At 49.4% G+C, this 21,897-nt stretch overlaps 1 protein-coding gene across 1 annotated transcript in view; it reads right to left on the bottom strand.

Annotated features, from left to right (window-relative positions):
- Positions 1-19,378: 19,378 nt before the first annotated feature.
- Positions 19,379-21,897, bottom strand: part of LOC132591463 (glypican-3-like) — a 194,470-nt gene continuing 191,951 nt past the window's right edge. Inside the window, exon 6 of the mRNA XM_060270087.1 lies at positions 19,379-19,735. Within this exon, the coding sequence (XP_060126070.1) occupies positions 19,379-19,735 (357 nt within the window). The remainder of the gene's footprint in view (positions 19,736-21,897) is intronic.

Here is a 21,897-nt window from a genome sequence, read left to right on the forward strand (position 1 = left end):
TCTGCGTCCAGATTCTGTGTGTCCCGTTTTCCGCGCTAATGCGCATGTGCCCCAGGGACACAGGGATTGGACGCAGAGACAATATCTCGGTCGTGCGCCCAGGACACTCTCATGCGGCCTGGAGGCTATGCTAGCGGGCCGCTCCCAGCGCTGGCCTCCATGGGCGCCTAGAGGATCCCCGCCCCCTCCCGCCACTGCCACCCCGGCTTCAGCCCCGCGACAGCCATGGGCGCCCCCGGAGCCACCTTCGTCACCAGCCTCCGTTGTTCTGGCGAAGGAAGGAGGCGGCGGCGGCGGTAACAGCAGCAGCGGGAGCAGCCCGGGCCAAGCGTGCCTCACCTTCCCTGGCCTCTGCCCGTCCTGAGCTCCTCGCCCTCAGGGGGCCGGCCTCCATGGGCAGCGACGGAGGAGCCCGTGAGAGGAGCGGCGAGGCCGCGGCCTTCCCGCCCTCTCTGCGCTCAGCTGCGGGGCACGACGGGAGAGTGAGTTTGTTTACTTGTGTTCCCGGCGCGCCCCGCGGCCGAGCGCAGAGAGAGAGAAGGAAGGCCGCGGCCCCGCTGCTCCTCTCACATATCCTCCAGCGCCCGTTTTCTAAACAGGCTGAACGACACTAGTTCATACATAATTCTTATTCATTTTGTATAGAAGAGTGAAGAAAAAGTAGAAAGGAAAAACCCACAAAAATAGTAAAAAGACATAATCATGTTTTGTCAATTTCTAATCTAAGCATTTCGAACTTCCTCATTCCCCCTTCTTGAGTTCCTTATTGTTCACTAATTATTGCAGTTTCCAAATCTAAAATTACATTCTTTCTTCCAATATGTAACTTCTTTTTAACCATTTACCCTTCATACTTCTCTTTACCTTTATTACCCAACATTCTCTACTCTTTTACCCAAAAATATTCAAGATTAATTTTCAAAATCTCTTCCCCCCCTTTTTATTCCCACCCTCGAAACTAAATCTACCCCCTTTCCTTGGAATCGATGTCTCCAGAGATTTCAGCCAGCTCCTTGATGCTTTCCGAGTTCAAACCGTGTTTTATCAACCTGTAAAAATTACTTCAATTCCTCTTCACCCCACTCCTGCTCTGTCCCAACCTAAATTTTGCTCAACCCTTCCCCCCCCTGCTGTATTCCCAACATTTTATTTTCAATCTCATTCTCTTTCTGCCCCCCTCCTGCTTCCTTCTCCCCCTCTCTCACTGGGGTAACAACCTTTTTGTTTTTCCCCCTTTTGAGGGACTTTTGAATCAAAACCCGTCCCTGTTCCACCCCTCCCACCGGTGAAACAGTGATTTCTTCTTCATCCTCTTCTGTCTCAGAAATCAGTTCTGTTGGTTCAGCAATCTGCTCTCCCGTAATTGTTGCGTTTCCTTCAGAGTTACGGTTCTCCTCTGCCATTTCCAGAATTTTCCCTGAAGTCATATCACAGCATGCGTCTTCTTCTAATCCTTCCTCTTCTTCCTTTTCTTCCTCACTAAATTCATGTGGATTGTCTATTTCAAAGTTCGGTTCTATTAATTCATCAATCCCGTCATCCATACTTGTTACAGCTCCTTTAGGATTACGGATCTCCTCTGTCATTTCCAAAATTGTTGTCAAAATCTAGTCCCACTGTGTAGCATTCTTCTCACAGTCCAGAACCTTCTCTTCCAACCTGTTGGTGCTCTCCGCCTCCATAATTGTGGCAGGCAGGAAGTGGTATTGTTGTTGTCCTTGTCTTATATTTTCCAAATATAAAAATAAAATAAAATCCCGTCTGAACTGGATCCAACCTCTGTTTCATTACTTTTCTCTTAATGTTCAGTCTCGAATTCAGCACTGAGCAGCCTTAAGATTTATTTTTGAAACTTCCTCTTTTACTTGTCTGCAGCTCTCAGTCTCAGGCTTATACAGACAGTCACATTCTTTTCTATTGTGACGTCATAAAGACGGCTAGCCAGTCCTTCCTTTGACCAGACTCCAAGTTCACAGGGGGGTTTCCCCTTAACAAATCACAGTCTTTTACAGAGATTTATAAACACTTTGTCCTTTTCCCTTACTCTGCATCAGGAAAAAGTTTTCTTTTAAAGCTAAGTTTCTGAGCTTTCCATAGCTTTACTGCATCGTCCGTTACTCAATTGGGGGGCGGGGGGCGACTTCCCTTTTAAGCCTCCTGCCAGCGCCAAATTTCTCAGTCCAATTCACAAATTTTGACTTACTTGGTCCAAATCTGATCTTTTAACAGGAAGAATCCGCCGCTTGCAGGCTGTAGGCTCGGAGCTTCGCTTTGTGGAGGTAACAATGGCTCCCAAAATGGCTCCCGCGACTGCCACTCTGCTGGCTCTCGGGGCTCTAACGAGCTTACCGGGCAGCGGAGGAGTCGCCTTGTGTCACGGTCCGGTCGGCGGGCGATTGAAGCCCTGACTGAGGACGTCAGGACCAGAGGCAAGATGGTGATGTAGAAGCAGGAACAGGTGCAGGGCTGAGGGTCCAGCAGCAGGCAGTTGTAGGGTCAAGGAGCAAGGCAGAGGCGAAGGTCTGGGAGTCAAGGAGCAAGGTGTCAGCAGGGCGAAGTCCAAGGGTCGAGGATCAAGGCAGCGGCAAGGCGAGGGTCCAAGGAGCAAGGCGGCGGCAAGGCAAGGGTCCAAGGAGCAAGGAGCAAGAGGCCAGATGCAACCAGGCAGGGATAGCGTTGCTGTGGCAAAGAGCTGAAGGGAAATGCTGAGCTTTTATCCCTCCCAGCTCCTGCCACCAGGTGCAGTGAGATATCAAGTGGCCACTCCTTGCTTCTCCAGCACAAGCTGAGGCAGGCCCCAGTCCTGCAAAGCACTACAGGCCCCAGAGCCTGACTCCTGCCCATACTCCTGACACCTTGGGGCTCTGCCGGGCTACTTCGCCCGGGACGCTCTACCCAGGGTTCTTACGGGGATCCGCGTGGCCCTCGCGGGATTCCCCCCTCCCGCGGAGCCAGAAACCTTGGAGCTCAAGGTTTCTGCGCCTCTCCGCCAGCGCGGCAGACCGGAAGTTGCTCGGGGTTGCTTTCTTTGCGCTGGCTGGATCACACTCAGCAGATAGGAAGCTGTTCCAAGTCTGGATGCCCTTCATGTCTCAGTAGAGCCATCCTCTCTCTCGTCAGGCTCCTGCTGCTTTTCTGCTCCAGTCGTCGTTGGAAGCCATCTCTCCTGGAAGACCATAACAATACGTAGTGTGGAGGACAGCCCCTTGTCAGTTGCCTCCTTGACTGAAACGGATAGCATTGCCAGGGAGCATTGGACCCCCAAGCTTCCAGCTGCCTACAGGAGCATGGGGGCTTTGGGAATTCTTTTTAATCACAACTCAGCCAGCTGCATGGAATCATAGTATTGTAGAGTTGGTGTCACGGTCCGGTCGGCGGGCGTCAGGACCAGAGGCAAGATGGTGGTGTAGAAGCAGGAACAGGTGCAGGGCTGAGGGTCCAGCAGCAGGCAGTTGTAGGGTCAAGGAGCAAGGCAGAGACGAAGGTCCACGGGGCAAGAAGCAAGGCGAAGGCTCAAGGAACAAGAAGCAAGGCGACGGTCCATGGGTCGGGGAGCAAGACGAAGGCAAAGCAAGGGTCCAAGGGTCGAGGATCCAGGCGTCGGCAAGGCAAGGGTCCACGGAGCAAGGATCAAGACGTCGGCAAGGCAAGGGTCCACGGAGCAAGGATCAAGACGTCGGCAAGGCAAGGGTCCACGGAGCAAGGATCAAGACGTCGGCAAGGCAAGGGTCCACGGAGCAAGGATCAAGACGTCGGCAAGGCAAGGGTCCACGGAGCAATGATCAAGTCGTCGGCAAGGCAAGGGTCCACGGAGCAAGGATCAAGACGTCGGCAAGGCAAGGGTCCACGGAGCAAGGATCAAGACGTCGGCAAGGCAAGGGTCCACGGAGCAAGGATCAAGATGTCGGCAAGGCAAGGGTCCACGGAGCAAGGATCAAGACATCGGCAAGGCAAGGGTCCATGGAGCAAGGATCAAGGCGTCGGCAAGGCAAGGGTCCACGGAGCAAGAATCAAGGCGTCGGCAAGGCAAGGGTCCAAGGAGCAAGGATCAAGAGGCCAGATGCAACCAGGCAGGGATAGCGTTGCTGTGGCCAAGAGCTGAAAGGAAATGCTGGGCTTTTATCCTTCCCAGCTCCTGCCACCAGGTGCAGTGAGGTATCAAGTGGCCTCACCTGAGTGACCACTCCTTGCCTCTCCAGCACAAGCTGAGGCAGGCCCCAGTCCTGCAAAGCACTACAGGCCCCAGAGCCTGACTCCTGCCCACACTCCTGACAGTTGGAAGGGACCACGAGGGTCATCTAGTCCAACCCCCTGCAATGCAGGAATCTTTTGCCGAATGTGGGACTCGAACCTGCAACCCTGAGATTAAGAGTCTCATGCTCTCCCAACTGAGCTATAGCTTTTCTACTTTGAAATTCATGTGTGGACGCAAAGAATCATCTGGTGCTAATAAGAGGTTAAATCCCCAACTGGCACTGCTGTGGGTGGGGAGACATGGCAAGCCCCCAGTTGATGCCAGCAGCATTACGAGTTAAATGACTAACGAGTTAGTGACTAGTGGGGTGCCACAGGGTTCTGTCTTGGGCCCAGTCTTATTCAACATCTTTATCAATGACTTGGATGATGGGCTTGAGGGCATCCTGAGCAAGTTTGCAGGTGACACCAAATTGGGAGGGGTGGCTAATACCCCAGAGGACAGGATCACACTTCAAAATGACCTTAACAGATTAGACAACTGGGCCAAAGCAAACAAGATGAATTTTAACAAGGAGAAATGTAAAGTACTACACTTGGGTAAAAAAAAATGAAAGGCGCAAATACAGGATGGGAGACACCTGGCTTGAGAGCAGTACATGTGAAAAGGATCTAGGAGTCTTGGTAGACCACAAACTTGACATGAGTCAGCAGTGTGATGCAGCAGCTCAAAAAGAACTGGACACGCATGTCCGGAAGTGCATAGACGTGACTTCCGGTGTTGGCGGCGGCCATTTTGGTGCCCATAGATGGGCGAAGCGACACCGGAAGTTGCGTCGGCACACTTCCTGACATGCGTACAAGCGACTTTTGAAGCCGGCGGCGGCCATTTTGGGTGCCCATAGAAGGGCAAAGTAACACCGGAAGTTACATCAACGCAACTTCTGGTGTAAAATGGCTGCCGATCCCGGATTCTGCAGTCCGGAACTTGGAAGGTAAGTACCCCTGCTTTAAAATATTAAATAAATTCATAGGGGAGATGTCTTATCAGTTATCACTAGCCATAATATATATATGATGGAGACTCCATGTTCACGGACAGTCTATCTGTAAATACCTGCTGCTGGTGAGCAACAGCCAGAGAGGACTGTTGCCACCAAGCCCTGCTTATGGCCTTCCTGGAAGCTTCTGGATAGCCGATGTGAGTGCAAGTCTCAGCTGGGAGTGCCCTTGAGTATGATCGAGTAGGGTTCCTGTTTTATTTTAAACTAGCTGGCCCTGCCACACATTGCTGTGGCTCATCCCTGTGATTTCCCCCACCCTGTGCTGATCCATGAAGTATCCCGCCCCCAACCCCCAGCTTATCCCTGTGATTTCCCCCTCCCTCTCCCGACCATAGCTGCCAAGTATCCCGTTTCCGCCGGGAAAACCCCTTTTTTCCTACCGTTTCCCGGCGGTCTCCCGTTTAGTCTTTAATCCTGATATTCTCCCTTAAATCGGCTTCTGACAGCGGCCATTTTTCTGGTGCCGCTTTGCCCTTCTATGGGCATCAGAAAATGGCGCCGCCGGCGCCGGAAGTCGCTTTTACGTGTTTCCGGTCATGCGCGGAAGCGACTTCCGGCGCTGGCGCCGCCATTTTCTGGTGCCCATAGAAGGGCAAAGCGCCACCGGAAGTTGCGTTCACGCAACTTCCGGTTTTCGCACGCTGCCGATCCCGGATCTTTCCGCCCAGGACTTGGCAGGTATGGTCCCGACCCATGACGTATCACACCCCCTTCTCCCCCCACCCCCCACCCAGGCAAGTCAGTACCTCCATTCAGCCTAGTCTGTAAAGGCTTCGGCCTAGTATGTAAACGGGAGCCGAGGGGCTGTTGAGAGAGAAGGTTTTATAGGTGCAGTACTAGAATCATAGAATCATAGAATCATAGAGTTGGAAGAGACCACAAGGGCCATCCAGTCCAACCCCCTGACCAGAGCAGAATACAGTGGTACTATTACTTCCCTTGATCTAGATCAGGCATGTCAAACATGTTTTGGCCTACAACTCCCATGATCCCTAGCTAGCAGGACCAGTGGTTGGGGAAGATGGGAATTGTAGTCCAAAACATCTGGAGGGCCGCATGTTTGACATGCCTGATCTAGATGCTATACTCCTATTGATGCAGCCCAGAATTGCATTGGCTTTTTGAGCTGCTGCATCACACTGCTGACTCATGTCAAGTCTGTGGTCTACCAAGACTCCTAGATCCTTTTCACATGTACTGCTCTCAAGCCAGGTGTCTCCCATCCTGTATTTGTGTCTTTCATTTTTTTTTTTGCCCAAGTGTAGTACTTTACATTTCTCCTTGTTAAAATTCATCTTGTTTGCTTTGACCCAGTTGTCTAATCTGTTAAGGTCATTTTGAAGTGTGATTCTGTCCTCTGGGGTATTAGCCACCCCTCCCAATTTGGTGTCGTCTGCAAACTTGCTCAGGATGCCCTCAAGCCCATCATCCAAGTCATTGATAGAGGGCGCTGGTTTGCAACCTAGTTCTTTTCCCAGCATGCACTTTCGTCTGAGTGGTGTGTTTTGAAACACGGGGTTTTTGGCGTTTTACCTGCCACAGGTGTGACATCTGTCTTAGCAAACTTTATAAGAACCTTTGGACATTCGCTTGGGACGTTGTGTCAAAGTGTGAACGCCATCGGTCAAGCGGTTTCGGTGAAAAGTGGACACAAACCCACATGCCTTTTACACACACACACACACACACACACACACACACACACACACACACACTGCATGCATTCAGCCACTGGGGCTTCCCAGGGCTGCAATGGGTTCTTGTGTGAAATCATGAGCAAGCATTTACAACTTAGGCTGCATTTATGGAAGGTTACTGGTTCATTTTAAAACCGGACACTCTCCAGTTCTTACCTTCCTCAAACATTTCCTTTATCTTTTGGGGAGACCTTCTGTTTCTTGCACATTCCTGTGATCCATTTTTGTTGAGGAAAGCTCTCCACACCCTTTTATCCCTAGCTAGGAACAACAATGCAAAAAAGAAAAACACCAGAATGCTATTCCTCTCTCTTCTTCAAATGCCTAGCAAACAAAAAACAAAAAAACCACAACCTTATAGCAAAGTTGCGTTAAAACAAAGTGCATCTCATGTGTTATGAATTTCAAGAGTTATTTGCCAAAAAAAAGTGTGGAGGTGAGGTAAGGTGTTCACATCACAAATGAGAATTTAATGGAAAGAGCTTCAGATATGGAACTTTTTTAAAAAAATTAAATCCCCGCAAACGAGAGCCAGGGCAGATGGAAAGTTGAGACATTTGTGTTGGTGTCTGCAAATGTTTCCCACCCAAACCCCTTATTGCAGGGAGGGTGCCCCCTCTGCAGATACTGTGGGACGCCCAACTCTTATCAGCCCTGGTCAGCCTGGCCAACAGTCAAGGTTGTTAGGAGTTGCAACCCCACAATACCAGGAGGGTCACCTGTGATCTAAGACGAAGCTTTGCCTGCTGTATGCAAGGGAGGGAGGGAGGGTTGCCCCTATTCAAAAGAGGAGTTTATCTTCTTAGATCAGAGATGGTGCAGCCTGCAGCTCTCCTGATGCTGCTGGACTCCAACTCCCAGCATGATCAATGGCCAGGGATGATGGGAGTTTTAGTCCAGCAACCCCTAGAGGTCTGCAGGTTCCCTGATGTGCAGCTACTCAGATGTAGGTCCCTCTGAATTCAATAGGCCTTTCCCCACATAAAACTGTGCATGGGATCGCAGCTTTAAAGGCAGACATTGAAGCGTGTGTGTAGTCTTGCAGCTGCAATGAATGCAGAAACACACACATGCACACCCACCACTATAGATCAACTTGCCTCATGTGGCGCTGGAATCTATTTCTCCTAAAAATACTGCCTGGCTGCCTCAACAGCAAATTATAAACCCAAAGCAGCCCAACTGGGCTGACCTCCAAAGACTCAAAATGCAGCCTCTGAGCACAACACCAATGATAAATCAAACACCATTTAGTTGTCGGTGGTTTGTTTTTTAGAAATTTATTTAAAATGACATGCTTGCTGTTTTGTATTCTCTGCAAAGGGCTTGTTGCCTCTCCTACAGCGTGGAGGCCTCTCCAGAATTGCCTATCTTCCCATCACCAATCAGGTCTGCTCCACAAGGGCAGGCTTTGCATTAGTTCTGCCCATTTTCTTCCCAACTCCCAGCACCCATCTTTTCCAGGAAGTGATCTGTTTGTTTGCAATTCAGGGAGCTGTCTAGGCAGCCATGTAACACACATAAACATTTCTCCAACATTTGTATATGTAGCTCATAATTAACCACAATCCAGAGTTCCAAAACAACAAAAGCTCAGTCTGGATGCCTCATGCCAATCTTGCTACAGATGTTGAAAATTCAGTACAGGGGTCCAGCCCTCAGAGTGAAAACATGTCATCGCTGCTTTGGGACATTGTAATATTCCCATTGTAGGTTTCTCAGGTGAGTGTCCACTAAAATTAGTCCAGTTACTGAATATGTATATGCTGTACTTAAAAGCCAGTGGATGAAGCTCAATGCCATTTTTAAGTGACCATGCCAATTAACTCAAGATGAAACAAGGCCGTTGTTCTAAAAAGCAATGAAAAACTTCCATCTTCATAAATCTCTTAAGGGATGCAAATGTTGAGGTATATTTACCCTCTTATGATTAGGCAAGACTTCTCCAAAACACAAGAACTTTCCTTTGTTCACTACATCTACAACGAGTCCCTCCCTCGAGTCTTATTTGAATGTTTAAAAAATGAAACTTATTTGAAGCTGCTCTTTCCACATGCCTTGGGAGGAGAAAGAGAGCTTGTGAGCAATCTTCACAAAAGGAATGTCACAAATTCAATGAGGAGATAGTTCCACAACTATTTGGCAAGCAGAAGAAGTAGGACCGTTAGGACAGAGGCCAAAAGATCCAGACCCGGCATCACGATGCCTGTTCCAAGGTTGTGAATCACTGACACCTCTTTGCTTTTCTGATCCCAGAGCTGCTTGTTTGAAGGGATGTTGTCTGTGTCCAGATCATAAGCCAGCTCTAGAATAAAGAAAGGAAAGAATATTGAATATGGGCGTGAACCTACTGCTAGTGGTTCAAATGACTTTAAGAGAGGGTTTGAGGACTCCAGGTCTATCAGTACAATATACCCACATCTTGATTTCAACCATATGCTGCTGAAGCCTGGCTGGTTGAAATTCCACAAGTTAAATGCTAGTAAGGTGGGGAGCTTTTAAGGCTCTCTTGGCACACCAGTTCTGGGATAATCTTGCTCTACCTTTTTGGAGGGGTGTCCATTTCCCATTTTTACAATCTTCAGTTCTCCACATTTGCACAACTTTTCTTCATGAAAATTCATCAGGATTGTCGTGAAAATCTCTCCTAATACACACATTTCACTGCACAATTTTGCCAAATGCACACATTTTGTTTTGCAAACCAACATTCCCTAATGTAATGCTGACTCTCCTGTGCCATTTTTCACTTATATCATATGTATTTTTACACACACTTTGCCCTACTAGATTCATTTTGGCAGAAGAACTGCATTTCAAAATTCCCAGGTTTTCACCACAACATTCCTTTCCTTTAAAGGAGCAGCCTGAGGTGTGGGAGAAGTGGGTTGAGGGTGGGGGGGATGGAGAGAGAGAAGAATCCAGACACCTTACGTAGTGTTGAGAATTCTTCTCTATTCACTCCAGCAAAAGCAACCACAAAGCAGGATTCCATTGGGGAGCACAGACCACACACCACATGGCACATTCGCAGAGGACAAGGGAGCCCAATCACGTTAATGGCTTCTGTATGATGCAAACATTCCTGCCAGGGAGCCAGTTCTCAATTAAATCTCTTGGTCCTGCCAAGATTCTCTCCTTCCAGGCAGCCTCCCAAAATCAGCTCCGGAGCTGAACCAGGCAGGCTACACCCAGGTGGCAATTTTGACAACCTGTGCTAATTCAGTTTCCCCAGCCTCCCTCCTCTTATGCTCCAGTCCTGTACTTTGTGCTTCTAGTTAGACAGACCTTTTGCAAGGATATTCGTTAGCTCCGCTGGCATTTTCGAGCAGGAGAAGAGGCACCTCCTCACACCAGCAACTCTTCTCTTGAAAGCACCAGCACACACCCACTCTCTCCGAGTGCATTTGTGTGTGTAAAAGCTCCCTTCTAGTGGTGAGTGGCTGGCTGGGCTTGGATGTTTGGTTTTTCAAACTGGTAGCACATCAAATGCAAAGATCTTCTGGACTTGCTTCAACATGCAACAGGAATGACAGCGACCAGCAGCTGTAAGCCTTCAAATATGTGCTTTCCATGTCAACAACAAAAAATGGGGGAAGGGTTAAGGGGTGGGGGACATTCCACAGGGGAAACACAATTTGAATTATGCCTCTCATCTCGCTTGGCACAAACTTTCCAGGTACCGAGTCATCACCAACCAGCCGCCTTTTGCTGGACGCTAACATTTCTGGAAAGCTCTGCAAGGGCAGATAAAGTCATGCCAAAAGCCAGGAAGAGAAGGAGATTTGCTTTTGAGCTGCCATAGCAAGCCTGTGCATTGCAGCAGAGAAAACACACACACACAATGTAAAAATAAACCTAGTGGGTAGGGTATATGGCAGGGGTTTTATATATCTGTGCCTGGCTCCCTTCTGCTCTCCCCTCTGCTCATGCCTTGCAAGCAAAAGGAGAACATGAAAGGCAATGTGAGGCTGGCACCCAGCCAGGCAGCCACAGGAGAATTGGGGGGGGGGAGTGATTGCTAGGTGCCAATGCCAGAGAATGCCTTCATGTTGCCATGCCTCTGGGCCTTCTGAAGGAGATGCCAAGCACAGTCTGGTGGATGGCCTTGAGGTTGGACAGAGCATTAAGCTGAGCAACATCTTATCCTCTCCCGTAATTGCATTGCTGCCATGAAGACTGTGCCATGAGCATGGAGGGGAAATAATTATTTGTTCTTTGACACCTAACACCCATCAAGGATGAATTGAATCAGGAGGTTGAGAAAGGTGGGGATGTTGACCCACAGATGAGCAAGAAGGGCAGTGCTACCAAGGCACAGCTATCAAAGAGGCAAGAAAAGCAAGGGTGACCTGCATGTTGCTGAAAAGATAACAACTTTTGAGCCTTGCTTGGTTTACCCAATAATGGTGACACTGAGTGTCCTCGGACCATTGTCAACTGGGAAATGGGAACATTAATACTCCCTGCCTCAGAAGGGCATTTGTGAAGCTTAAGTCCCTTTGCACTTCTGACAGGCTAAATATTTAATTTTCAGTATTCCTTTGCTGCCTCTCTTTTGGGAAAAAGAAAGTAACAACCCACTTTGAAATCTAAATTAAAACAAGATGGGCCACTGCATCGAGCCCATTTATTTTTTTAAAATCAAACAGATAGTTAGGGAGGGTCTGGGATTTTGTCAATGGACTCTGATGCAGCTGGATCAGCAGCAGGGGCTCCTTCAGGCTCTCCTGCAACAGGGCATTTTGTCACTGGGAAGGAGGAGGCAGGAAATGCAGCAGCTAAAAAAGCCAATGCAATTCTGGGCTGCATCAATAGGAGTATAGCATCTAGATCAAGGGAAGTAATAGTACCACTGTATTCTGCTCTGGTCAGACCTCACCTGGAGTACTGTGTCCAGTTCTGGGCACCACAGTTCAAGAAGGATACTGACAAGCTGGAACGTGTCCAGAAGAGGGCAACCAAAAGGGTCAAAGGCCTGGAAACGATGCCTTATGAGGAACGGCTTAGGGAGCTGGGTATGTTTAGCCTGGAGAAGAGAAGGTGAAGGGGTGATATGATAGCCATGTTCAAATATATGAAAGGATGTCATATGGAGGAGGGAGAAAGATTGTTTTCTGCTGCTCCAGAGAAGTGGACACGGAGCAATGGATTCAAACTACAAGAAAGAAGATTCCACCTAAACATTAGGAAGAACTTCCTGACAGTAAGAGCTGTTCGGCAGTGGAATTTGCTGCCAAGGAGTTTGGTGGAGTCTCCTTCTTTGGAGGTCTTTAAGCAGAGGCTTGACAGGCATATGTCAAGAATGCTTTGATGGTGTTTCCTGCTTGGCAGGGGGTTGGACTGGATGACCCTTGTGGTCTCTTCCAACTCTATGATTCTATGAAATTTAACATTTTACTGTACCCATTCCAGTTTACAAACGTTCTCTCTCTTACACACACACACGGACACATGGCAGTGAATGCGAGTGCAGAGTATGAGTGCAAAGGCAACAGAAGATGGAATACTTTGGCAGACTTTGGAGCCAACTGAAAACCCCCAAAATGGACCAGCCTTGGTTTCACCAACACGCGTGCAGAAGAGGGCTGCACTAGATGACCTCTGACAACCCATCCAACTCTTACAGGCTGTATCCACCCAAGTCCTACTCAAGGGGGAAACCCATTAAAATAAATGAACCTAAGGCCTAGCATTGGGTACAACCCTATGGTGCCTCATTGAGCAGCACACAGAATATTGTGGGTGTGACGTATCCCTGGTGTTTCAGAGGTGCAAGCCCTACCTCTCTCTGCTGTTGTTGTTATGTCCTGGCCTCACACATTCCAGCCCCTTTCCTCTCCCTCTCCAGCTCCCCAGAAGCTCATTGTTCACCAAGCTCCACCGAGTCTCAATCTGAGAGTACAATGAATATGATTCTATTTTTTAAAAAAATCTTTATTAGGAATTTCAATTAAAAGTACATATGAACAATTTGCCCATACATATCCATATAAAATGCAGTTATAGGTCAAATAAACAAAAATATAGATCATGACCAAAAATTTAGGAACAAGAAAGTTAGAAAAGACAAAGAAATAAAAGCATAGGATATGAGATAGAGGGAAAAAAAGAGAAAGCGAAAAAAGAACGTAAAGGAGAGAGAGAGGGAGGAAGAAGAAAAGAAGAGAAAAAAGAAGAGAAAGAAGACTAAGATGAACAATCGTGACTTCTACCGCTTTATCATACAGTAAGTAATTTAACATTTATCAAACTTATCTGTCTTTTTCTATTTTGTTTGTATTGTAAAACCTATTTCACCATACATCTTTCCTATTATCTTTCATTTTTCTTCCTCGGCAAGGTTATTCTAAACATAGCCAAATTTTGGATCTCAGACCTTGTTTTCCCAAGTAATCATTTAGATGTCCCCATTGTTTTCTAACTAAATTTTTCGGTTTTTGGTGAATTACGTCTGTCAATTTAGCTAGCTCCAGATACTCACATAATTTATTAATCCATTCTCCCTTTGTCAGGATGTTTGTACTTTTCCATTTACTCGCAATCAATATTCTGGCGGCTGAGGAGGCATACATAAAGATATTTGTCTTTTCATTGGAGATCTCGTTGTTCTGAATACCTAATAAATACATTTCGGGGTTTTTTGGGAAAAGATGTTTTCAACAATTTTTTACCTTCTTCATGGATTAATTCCCAAAAGTTTTTGATTATAGGACATGTCCACCATACATGGAAAAAACTGCCCACTGCATTATTACACCTCCAACACATATTACTACAGGAGTTGTTCATTTTCGCCAATTTGCTAGGTACAATTAATATGATTCTATAAGTTTCAACAGTCCTGCATTAGTGGGAGGAGGGATGGGAAGGGAGATCTCTGTAGTGGCCCCTAGTGCCCCAACTCCCCCTCCATTTATTTTCAACAATTGTAGCTCATCTTGCTGCCAAGTTGCTTTTTAAAATAAAATAAAATCCACTTGCAGCAATAACACAACACAACTAAAAAGGTGCAAAATTACAAAACTACTGATTGAAAAAATAGCCAATTCAGCAACAAATCAATATCATAAAAAGGACCCAGGAAGCTGTCACATATTTGGCCAAACTATTTGCCCATCCTGCCCATTTGTGACCTGCTCTGACCACCAGCAGCTCCCCAGGGCTGTGGCAGAGAAGGGTCTTTACCCATCCATCCCATGAGACCCCACCCTCTTAAGTGGAGATGCCAGGATTGAACCATGGATCTTCTGCCCCTCTGCCACTGAGCTATGCCTCTCACAAGTGTAAAGCAACAGATAAAAGGAAACAGATAAAGCAGCAAATGCAGAACAAAGCAAACCCACTGTACTCCCAGGAAGGCTCAGAAGAAAACGCAAAGGTCTTTGCACAGATTGCTTCACAGTCAACAATAAGGGCCTGAAGGGCAGATGCTTCTAACCAGCAGGGGGCGCTAGTGAATGCTTTCACTTCCTGAAGACCATCTTCATCTAGGGGAAGCTGTTAAACAACCATGTCCTTTTAAATGTATTTCTATATTATTATTATTATTATTATTATTATTATTGTGAGGGACAGGGGATACCGGGAGGTCCCTCCCATCTTAAGTACCAGCTCATCGCCAAGTGCTGGGGAAAGCGGGGAGGGTTATGCCTCAAGCGGAGACTCAGGAAGTGGTGACCGAGGCTCCGGCAAGGTAGCGGAGCCCATGCACAAGGTGGGACAGGAAGGGGGGAGCAAGGGGGAAGGCCGATCCCGCCGACCCCAGAATTACGCAAGAAACGTCGTGGGAGGAGATTAGGTCTTCCCAAACTTCTTTGCTGGAAGAAAACGCGCCAACCTCCGTTCGGAGGTACTGACGCCTAACTGACAACATGTATATAGATCGGTCCAAGCACTGTAAATAATCAGCACTTAATAAAAGCCTAAAAAGACAATGCTGTGAGGAGTCGTTACTCTAGAGTAGCCGCATCTGCATCTCTGACAGCTACCTCCGAATCTTTCTGGGTACTTTGGAGTTGCTGCGATGAGCGCGCAAGACGTGGAGCGTTGGAGGCTTGAGGCCGAAGCAGCGAAGCAGGAGATACGGAACCTGACAGCGCAGGCCCAGCAGCAATTGCTTGCCGCTCAGGAGGAAGCGAGCGGAACAAGGGAGGAGCTGAACAAGCTGGTGGAGCAGGTGAGAACGAAAGATGAGACCGAGAAGCAGCTAAGGCTAATGGTGTTGGAGCTACAGAAAAAATTGGATGAGGAGAAGGCCGCGAGAGGTGGGGGGGCGCCCCAACAGCAGCTGGTCCAAGTGAGGAGGGGGCAGACCCTAGTCACAAAATTTAGCGGAGACCCTAGAGAGTACCTAGGATTTGAGACAGAAATAAATTATGCGCTGGAATTGCATGATGCGGAATTCCCAGATGATGCGCACAGAGTCTCCTTTATCGTGGAACATTTGACCGGTGCCGCACGCGAATGGGTCAGACCGCTAATCGCGTCAAAAAATCAGTGCATGAAGAACGTAAAATTATTTCTAGAAGCTTTAAAAGTAATGTACGCAAGCGACAGTGAGATGGAGGCGACCAAAGAGGAGCTTCACCATTTGACACAAGGGAAATTAACGGTCAGAGAATACTGGGCGAGATTCACCATGCTAGTTCACAAACTGGGGTGGGATCTGCACAGTGACCCAGTGAAATCCGTTTTCTACCTGGGCTTGCACGCAGACGTGAAGGATGAGCTTTGGAGGGGGCCGAAGCCGCGGAATATGGATGAGTTGAGTAAAGCAGCACTGGCGGTGGGGGTGAGACAGGAATCCAGATGGAACGACAAACAGGCTACGCGCGCAGTCCGACCTTGGTTCCCACACTCACAGGACAGACCACATCACCAAACCCCACCCCAGGGCCCGCCCCAAGCCCCGCCCAGACCCGTCCCAGACCAGGAACCGATGGAAATCGGAGGAGCGCGCGCGGGGGCTTTTCAAACCTCGGTGGCGCAGAAACGCAAGGAGGGAAGGGGAGGGAACTGTTTTCTGTGCAACTCCCCCAGCCACCTCGTCAAGAATTGCCCCCATCGCAGGGAATGGCAGGGAAGGGTGGTGTGAGGGGCAAGGGGTATCGCGAAGCCCCTCCCCTCCTGAGTTCCAGCCCAGCCCAGAGCACGACTGAGAGCAGGGAGAGCTCCAGCTCCAGTGGGGAAACAGGAAGTGGGATCCAAGGCTCTGGCAGGGTAGAAGAGCCAGCGTCCCAGGTGGGACAGGAAGGAGGAAAGAGGGGGGGCAGACCCATCCCCCCAACTCCGGAACTTCGCAGAAAGCGTCGGGGGAAGAGGATGGGGCTCCCCAAGTTGTTATGCTGGCGCAAGACGCGCCAAAAGCCATTCGGAGGTTCTGATGAAAGCTGAAAAGATGTGTCTCTGTAAATAGCTCTACCTTTAGCACTGTAAATACGCAGCACCAATAAAAAGATAAAATGCAGAGCGGTGGAGAGTCGTTACTCTGAAGTAGTCCCATCCGACCACTGTGACAGGCGGGAACTGTTATGCCCGCCCCCACGGACTCGACACAACCGCAGGGAAACGAGACAGCCTGGCTGCAGGAGACAAGGGGCAGCAGCCAGGCGCAACCAACGGAAACCAGCCCCCTCCCACCCTCCCCTCCACAGAGGAACAGCGCCAGCCCACCCACCCCAGAGCAGGGGTGGTTCTAGAAGTGACTCTGACACTCCCAAATGGGTACCCCCTGGCGGTTTTAGCGCTAATCGACAGCGGAGCGTCTGCCAACTTTTTTTCGAGGGATTTTGCAGAAGCACACCAGATCCAACTTCTGCAGCTGGACTTTCCCCTGCACGTCTCCACCATTGACGGCAGGGAGTTGCTGGGAGGGGCCATCACCCACCAGACCCCCCCCCCCATGAAAATGACGGTGGGAAGGCACTCAGAGACGCTAGCATTCAATGTCACCACCATCTCAGACCCCCCCATCGTGCTGGGAATGAGCTGGCTGGCACGCCACGACCCGTCCATCAGTTGGCACCAGAGATGCATCACGTTTGGGTCTGACTTTTGTCTGGAACATTGCATGCAGTGCCAACCAGGGGAGGGGCCACCGATAGCCACGGTGGCCACCATGCATGTCAAGGGGGGAGAGGCGATACCCAAACCATATTGGGACCTGCAGGAGGTCTTTAGCGAAGCGGAGTCCGACCACCTGCCCCCCCACAGGTCCTTTGACTGTCAGATCAACCTGGTGCCAGGGGCCACGCTACCCCCAGCCAAGCTGTACTCCATGTCAGATCAGGAACTGGATGATCTGCGTGCGTTCATCGACAAGAACCTCAAGCGGGGGTTCATCAGAGAAAGCAAGGCAGCAGGGGGCAGCCCAGTCTTCTGGGTGGACAAGAAAGACACGCAACAGCGCCGCCTGGTGGTGGACTTCAGACGGCTAAACAGCATGACGGAACCGGTGGCTTTCCCAATGCCCAGAGTGGACGATCTGCTGACAGCAGCGCGCAGGGGCAAAATCTTCACCAAGCTCGATCTGCGGGGAGCGTACAACTTGATCAGGATCCGGGAAGGCGATGAGTGGAAGACCACGATGTTCACGCCTCTGGGCTCTTTTGAATATCGGGTGATGCCCTTCGGTTTGCAAGGGGGCTCAGCATGCTTCCAGGCCTTCATGCACCACGTCCTAGGCTCCCTCCTCTTCAAGAACTGCTTGGTCTTTCTAGATGACATCCTTATCTACTCCAATGACCCAGTGCAACACGTGAAGGATGTCAGGGAGGTTTTGCAGCGCCTGAAGGAGCACCACCTGTATGTGAAGCTGGAGAAGTGCAGGTTTCACGCCAAGGAGGTGGACTTCCTGGGCTACAAGCTGTCCGACAAGGGACTAGCGATGGACAAGGACAAGGTGCAGGCCATCCTGGACTGGCACAGCCCCAGGACTCGCAAGGATGCCCAACGCCTACTAGGCTTCGACAACTTCTACAGGAAGTTCATCAAGAATTTCTCTCGCGTCACGGCTCCCATCACTGACTGCCTGAGAGGCAAGCAGAAGTTCAGGTGGACACCAGAGGCGCAAGCAGCGTTTGAGGGCCTCAAGAGAGTGTTCGCCTCAGACCAGAACTTGTTCCACGTGGTGCAGGATACACCCCTGCGCGTCGAGACGGACGCTTCTGACAGAGCTGTGGGAGCGATCCTACTGCAACTGGATGCCAACAGAGAGTGGAGACCCTGCGGCTTTTTCTCCAGGAAGCTGACCCAGCCGGAGCGCAACTACACGGTTTTCGACAAGGAACTTTTGGCAATGCACGCTGCGTTTAAACACTGGAGACACTTCCTGGTGGGCGCTAAGCACCCCATACAGGTGTGCATGGACCATAAGAACCTGGAGTTCTGGAGAACGGCCAGGGTGCTCAACCAGCGGCAAATACGGTGGGCAGAGTTCTTCTCGCACTTCAACTTCTCCATCCACTACATACCGGGGGAGCAGAACGTCAGGGCGGATGCCCTCTCCCGCAAGCCTGAGTACATGGAGGAGGAGTTACCACCGGCACCCAGGCACATTTTCCCACCATCAGCTTGGACATGTGGGGCAGCAGTAGTGAGTGAGGCAGAACTCACAGCCCTGACGGCAGGAGATGAGTTCGCCACTCGCATCTTCAGAGAGCTACAAGGGGGGAGGGGGCAAGCCAAGGACTTTGAGGAGCGTAGGGTGCTACTCTTTTACAAGGGAGCCCTATACCTGCCTACCGCCCAGCTCAGAGGTAAGGTCCTCAAGCAGATGCATGACAACCCGACGGCAGGCCACTTTGGTAGGGACAAGACCGCACACTTAGTCATGAGACACTTTTGGTGGCCGGGGGTGAGGGAGGACATTCAGGATTACGTGAGAGGCTGCGACACCTGCCAGAGGGCCAAGGTGGTCAGGGCAGCGCCAGCGGGATTACTGGAACCCCTACCCACCCCCCACAAGCCGTGGGAGGTCCTCTCCATGGACTTCATCACCGACCTGCCTTCGTCCAGGGGCAAGACGGCAGTGCTGGTGGTGGTGGACCTCTTCTCCAAAATGTGCCACTTCATACCTTGTGCAAGGGCGGTCTCGGCGGAAGAGACTGCCAAATTGTTCGTAGACCACGTTTTTCGGCTGCACGGAGTGCCTTTAAGGGTTATATCAGATAGGGGGCGCCAATTTGTTTCCAAGTTCTGGCGCAGGCTCATGAACCTCCTGCAGGTGGAGGTCAGCCTCTCCACGGCAAGACACCCGCAGACAAACGGACAGGCGGAGCGGGCCAACGCCATTCTTCAGCAGTACCTGAGATGTTATGTCAGCCAGCGACAAACGGACTGGGTAGATCGCCTGCCACTGGCGGAGTTCGCCTACAACAATGCAGTGCATGTCTCCACAGGGGTGTCACCTTTCAAGGCCAACTATGGGCGGGATCTCAGATCGTTCCCGGGGAGGGAATGGGAGGAGGAGGAGGAGGGTCCCGCAGCTGAGGATTGGGCGGACGATCTGGAGACGGTGCACCAGCAACTCAGAGAACACTTGGAAAGGGCTAAGGCAGCGTACAAGGAGGGGGCGGATCGCCATCGGAGACCAGGGGAGGTCATCAGGGTGTGGCTGTCCTCAGAGGGGCTTCCAACCAGGGGGAGGTGTAAGAAGTTAGCACCCAGACGGCTGGGTCCCTTTAAGGTCACGCAGCAGGTCAATCCGGTGGCTTTCAGGCTGGAGTTGCCGGAATCCATGAGGGTACACCCAGTGTTCCACAGGTCGTTGCTGTCGCCCTATAAGGAAAGCACCAGGTTCACCGACAGCAACCAGCCCACAGAGGGAGGGGAGGAACGGGGAGGCACCCAGCAACTCAATGTGGCCACTGAGATTCTGGATTCCAGGAGAGGTGTGAGAGGGCTGGAGTATCTCATGGCATGGGAAGACACTCCGCCGTCCCACAACGAGTGGGTACCGGCCACGGAAATACAGGAGGAATTCTTAGTGGAAGAATTCCACGCCCTCTTCCCCCACAGGCCCAAGCCCTGGCACATGGACAGGGAAGGAGAGGGGGAGGTGCCTGAGGAAGGGGTCTCAGGGAGCAGCTCTCCATGGAGGTGGGAAGCGGAGTTTGAGGAACCTGAGGAAGAGGTGTGGGTTTACCCGGAGTCAGGAACGTCAGAGTCAGGGGAAGACTGGAAGCAGATTTTTACCCCCACCAGCTCTGACGCCACGGACTTTTTGGGCTTTCCGTCTTCTCTTTTTTTTTTAAAAAAAAATACATTTTATTCCAATTTTCCAAATTCAACAAATTAACAAAACCAATCTTTTATACAAAATCTTATATTCACATCTTTTACCTTGCTCCGCCGAGCTATGACTTCCCCCCCTCCCTTAATGCGGGTTTCTTGTTAATTCCCTTTTTTGCAGTTCCTTTTTTGACATATTGGTCAATTCGTAAGGTTTATTTTAATCCTGCGAGAGTTTTTAACGATCTACAGTTTTTCTCCATATAGTCCACATATTTACTCCAGTCCTTTTGAAACCTTGTCTCCCCCTGGTCACGAATCTTGCATGTCAATCTAGCAAGTTCAGCATAGTCCATCATTTTTGTCTGCCACTCCACAATTGTAGGTAATTCCTGTAATTTCCATTTTTGGGCTAACAAAGTCCTAGCCGCGGTTGTTGCATACATAAACAGTGTTTGATCTTCTTTTCTAATCTCTCCTCCCATTATTCCTAACAAAAATGCTTCTGGTTTTTTTGGAAAAGTATATCTAAACATCTTTTTCAATTCGTTATATAAACTTTCCCAAAATCTTTTAACTTTTTCGCATGTCCACCACATATGATAAAATTCACCATCTTTCTCTTTACATTTCCAGCAACTTTTGTCACTCATTCTATACATTTTAGCTAATTTAACTGGAGTTAAATACCATCTGTACATCATCTTATATACATTTTCTTTCAAGGCAGTACATGCTGTAAATCTTAAAGTTTGATTCCATAATTTCAACCATGCATCATATTCAATATTATGCCCCAAATCTTTTGCCCATTTAATCATCACTTCTTTTGTCAACTCATCTTTTGTATACCACTCCAACAACAAATCATACATCTTTGCCAAAAGCTTTGTTTTGCCTTCTAGCACTTCTATTTGAAATTTGGATCTTTTATCCTCAAAACCTATTTTTCTATCTTCTTTAAGCACATCATTTATTTGATGGTATTCTATCCATCCTGTTAACACTCCTTTAATGTCCTCAAAAGGTTTTAAACTCCATCCTTTTTCAGTTTTCGTCAAGATTTCCTCATACGTGGCCCACCTCTTCTCCATATTTACTTTCTTAACTGTTAATACCTCTGCTGGTGAGACCCACCAGGGTGTTTTAGTCTCTAACAGCCTTTTATTTCTTTCCCACACCTCGTATAGAGATCTTCTTATCACATGATTCGTAAACCCGGTATGTGATTTCTTTTTGTCATAACATAAATATGCATGCCATCCAAATCTATTGTTAAAACCTTCCAAATCTAACAAGTCCGTATTCTCTAGAGTTATCCATTCTTTTATCCAACAGATACAAGACGCTTCATAATAAAGTCTCAAGTCTGGCAGGGCGAATCCACCTCTTTCTGGGCTTTCCGTCTTCTCAGGGGGAAGGAGAACGCTCTCCGGATTGGGGGGAGATCTTCACACCCACTGGCTCTGACAACACGGATTTCTTAGGTTTCCAGTCGTCCCCGGCACCCTCTGAGCCCCTAGGGAGGGGGGAAGGGGGGCCTGGGAGGGGGGTGGATGTGAGGGACAGGGGATACCGGGAGGTCCCTCCCATCTTAAGTACCAGCTCATCGCCAAGCGCTGGGTAAAGCGGGGAGGGTTATGCCTCAAGCGGAGACTCAGGAAGTGGTGACCGAGGCTCCGGCAAGGTAGCGGAGCCCATGCACAAGG

This window comes from Zootoca vivipara, chromosome W (genome assembly GCF_963506605.1).
Source record: "Zootoca vivipara chromosome W, rZooViv1.1, whole genome shotgun sequence".
Lineage (NCBI taxonomy): Eukaryota > Metazoa > Chordata > Lepidosauria > Squamata > Lacertidae > Zootoca > Zootoca vivipara.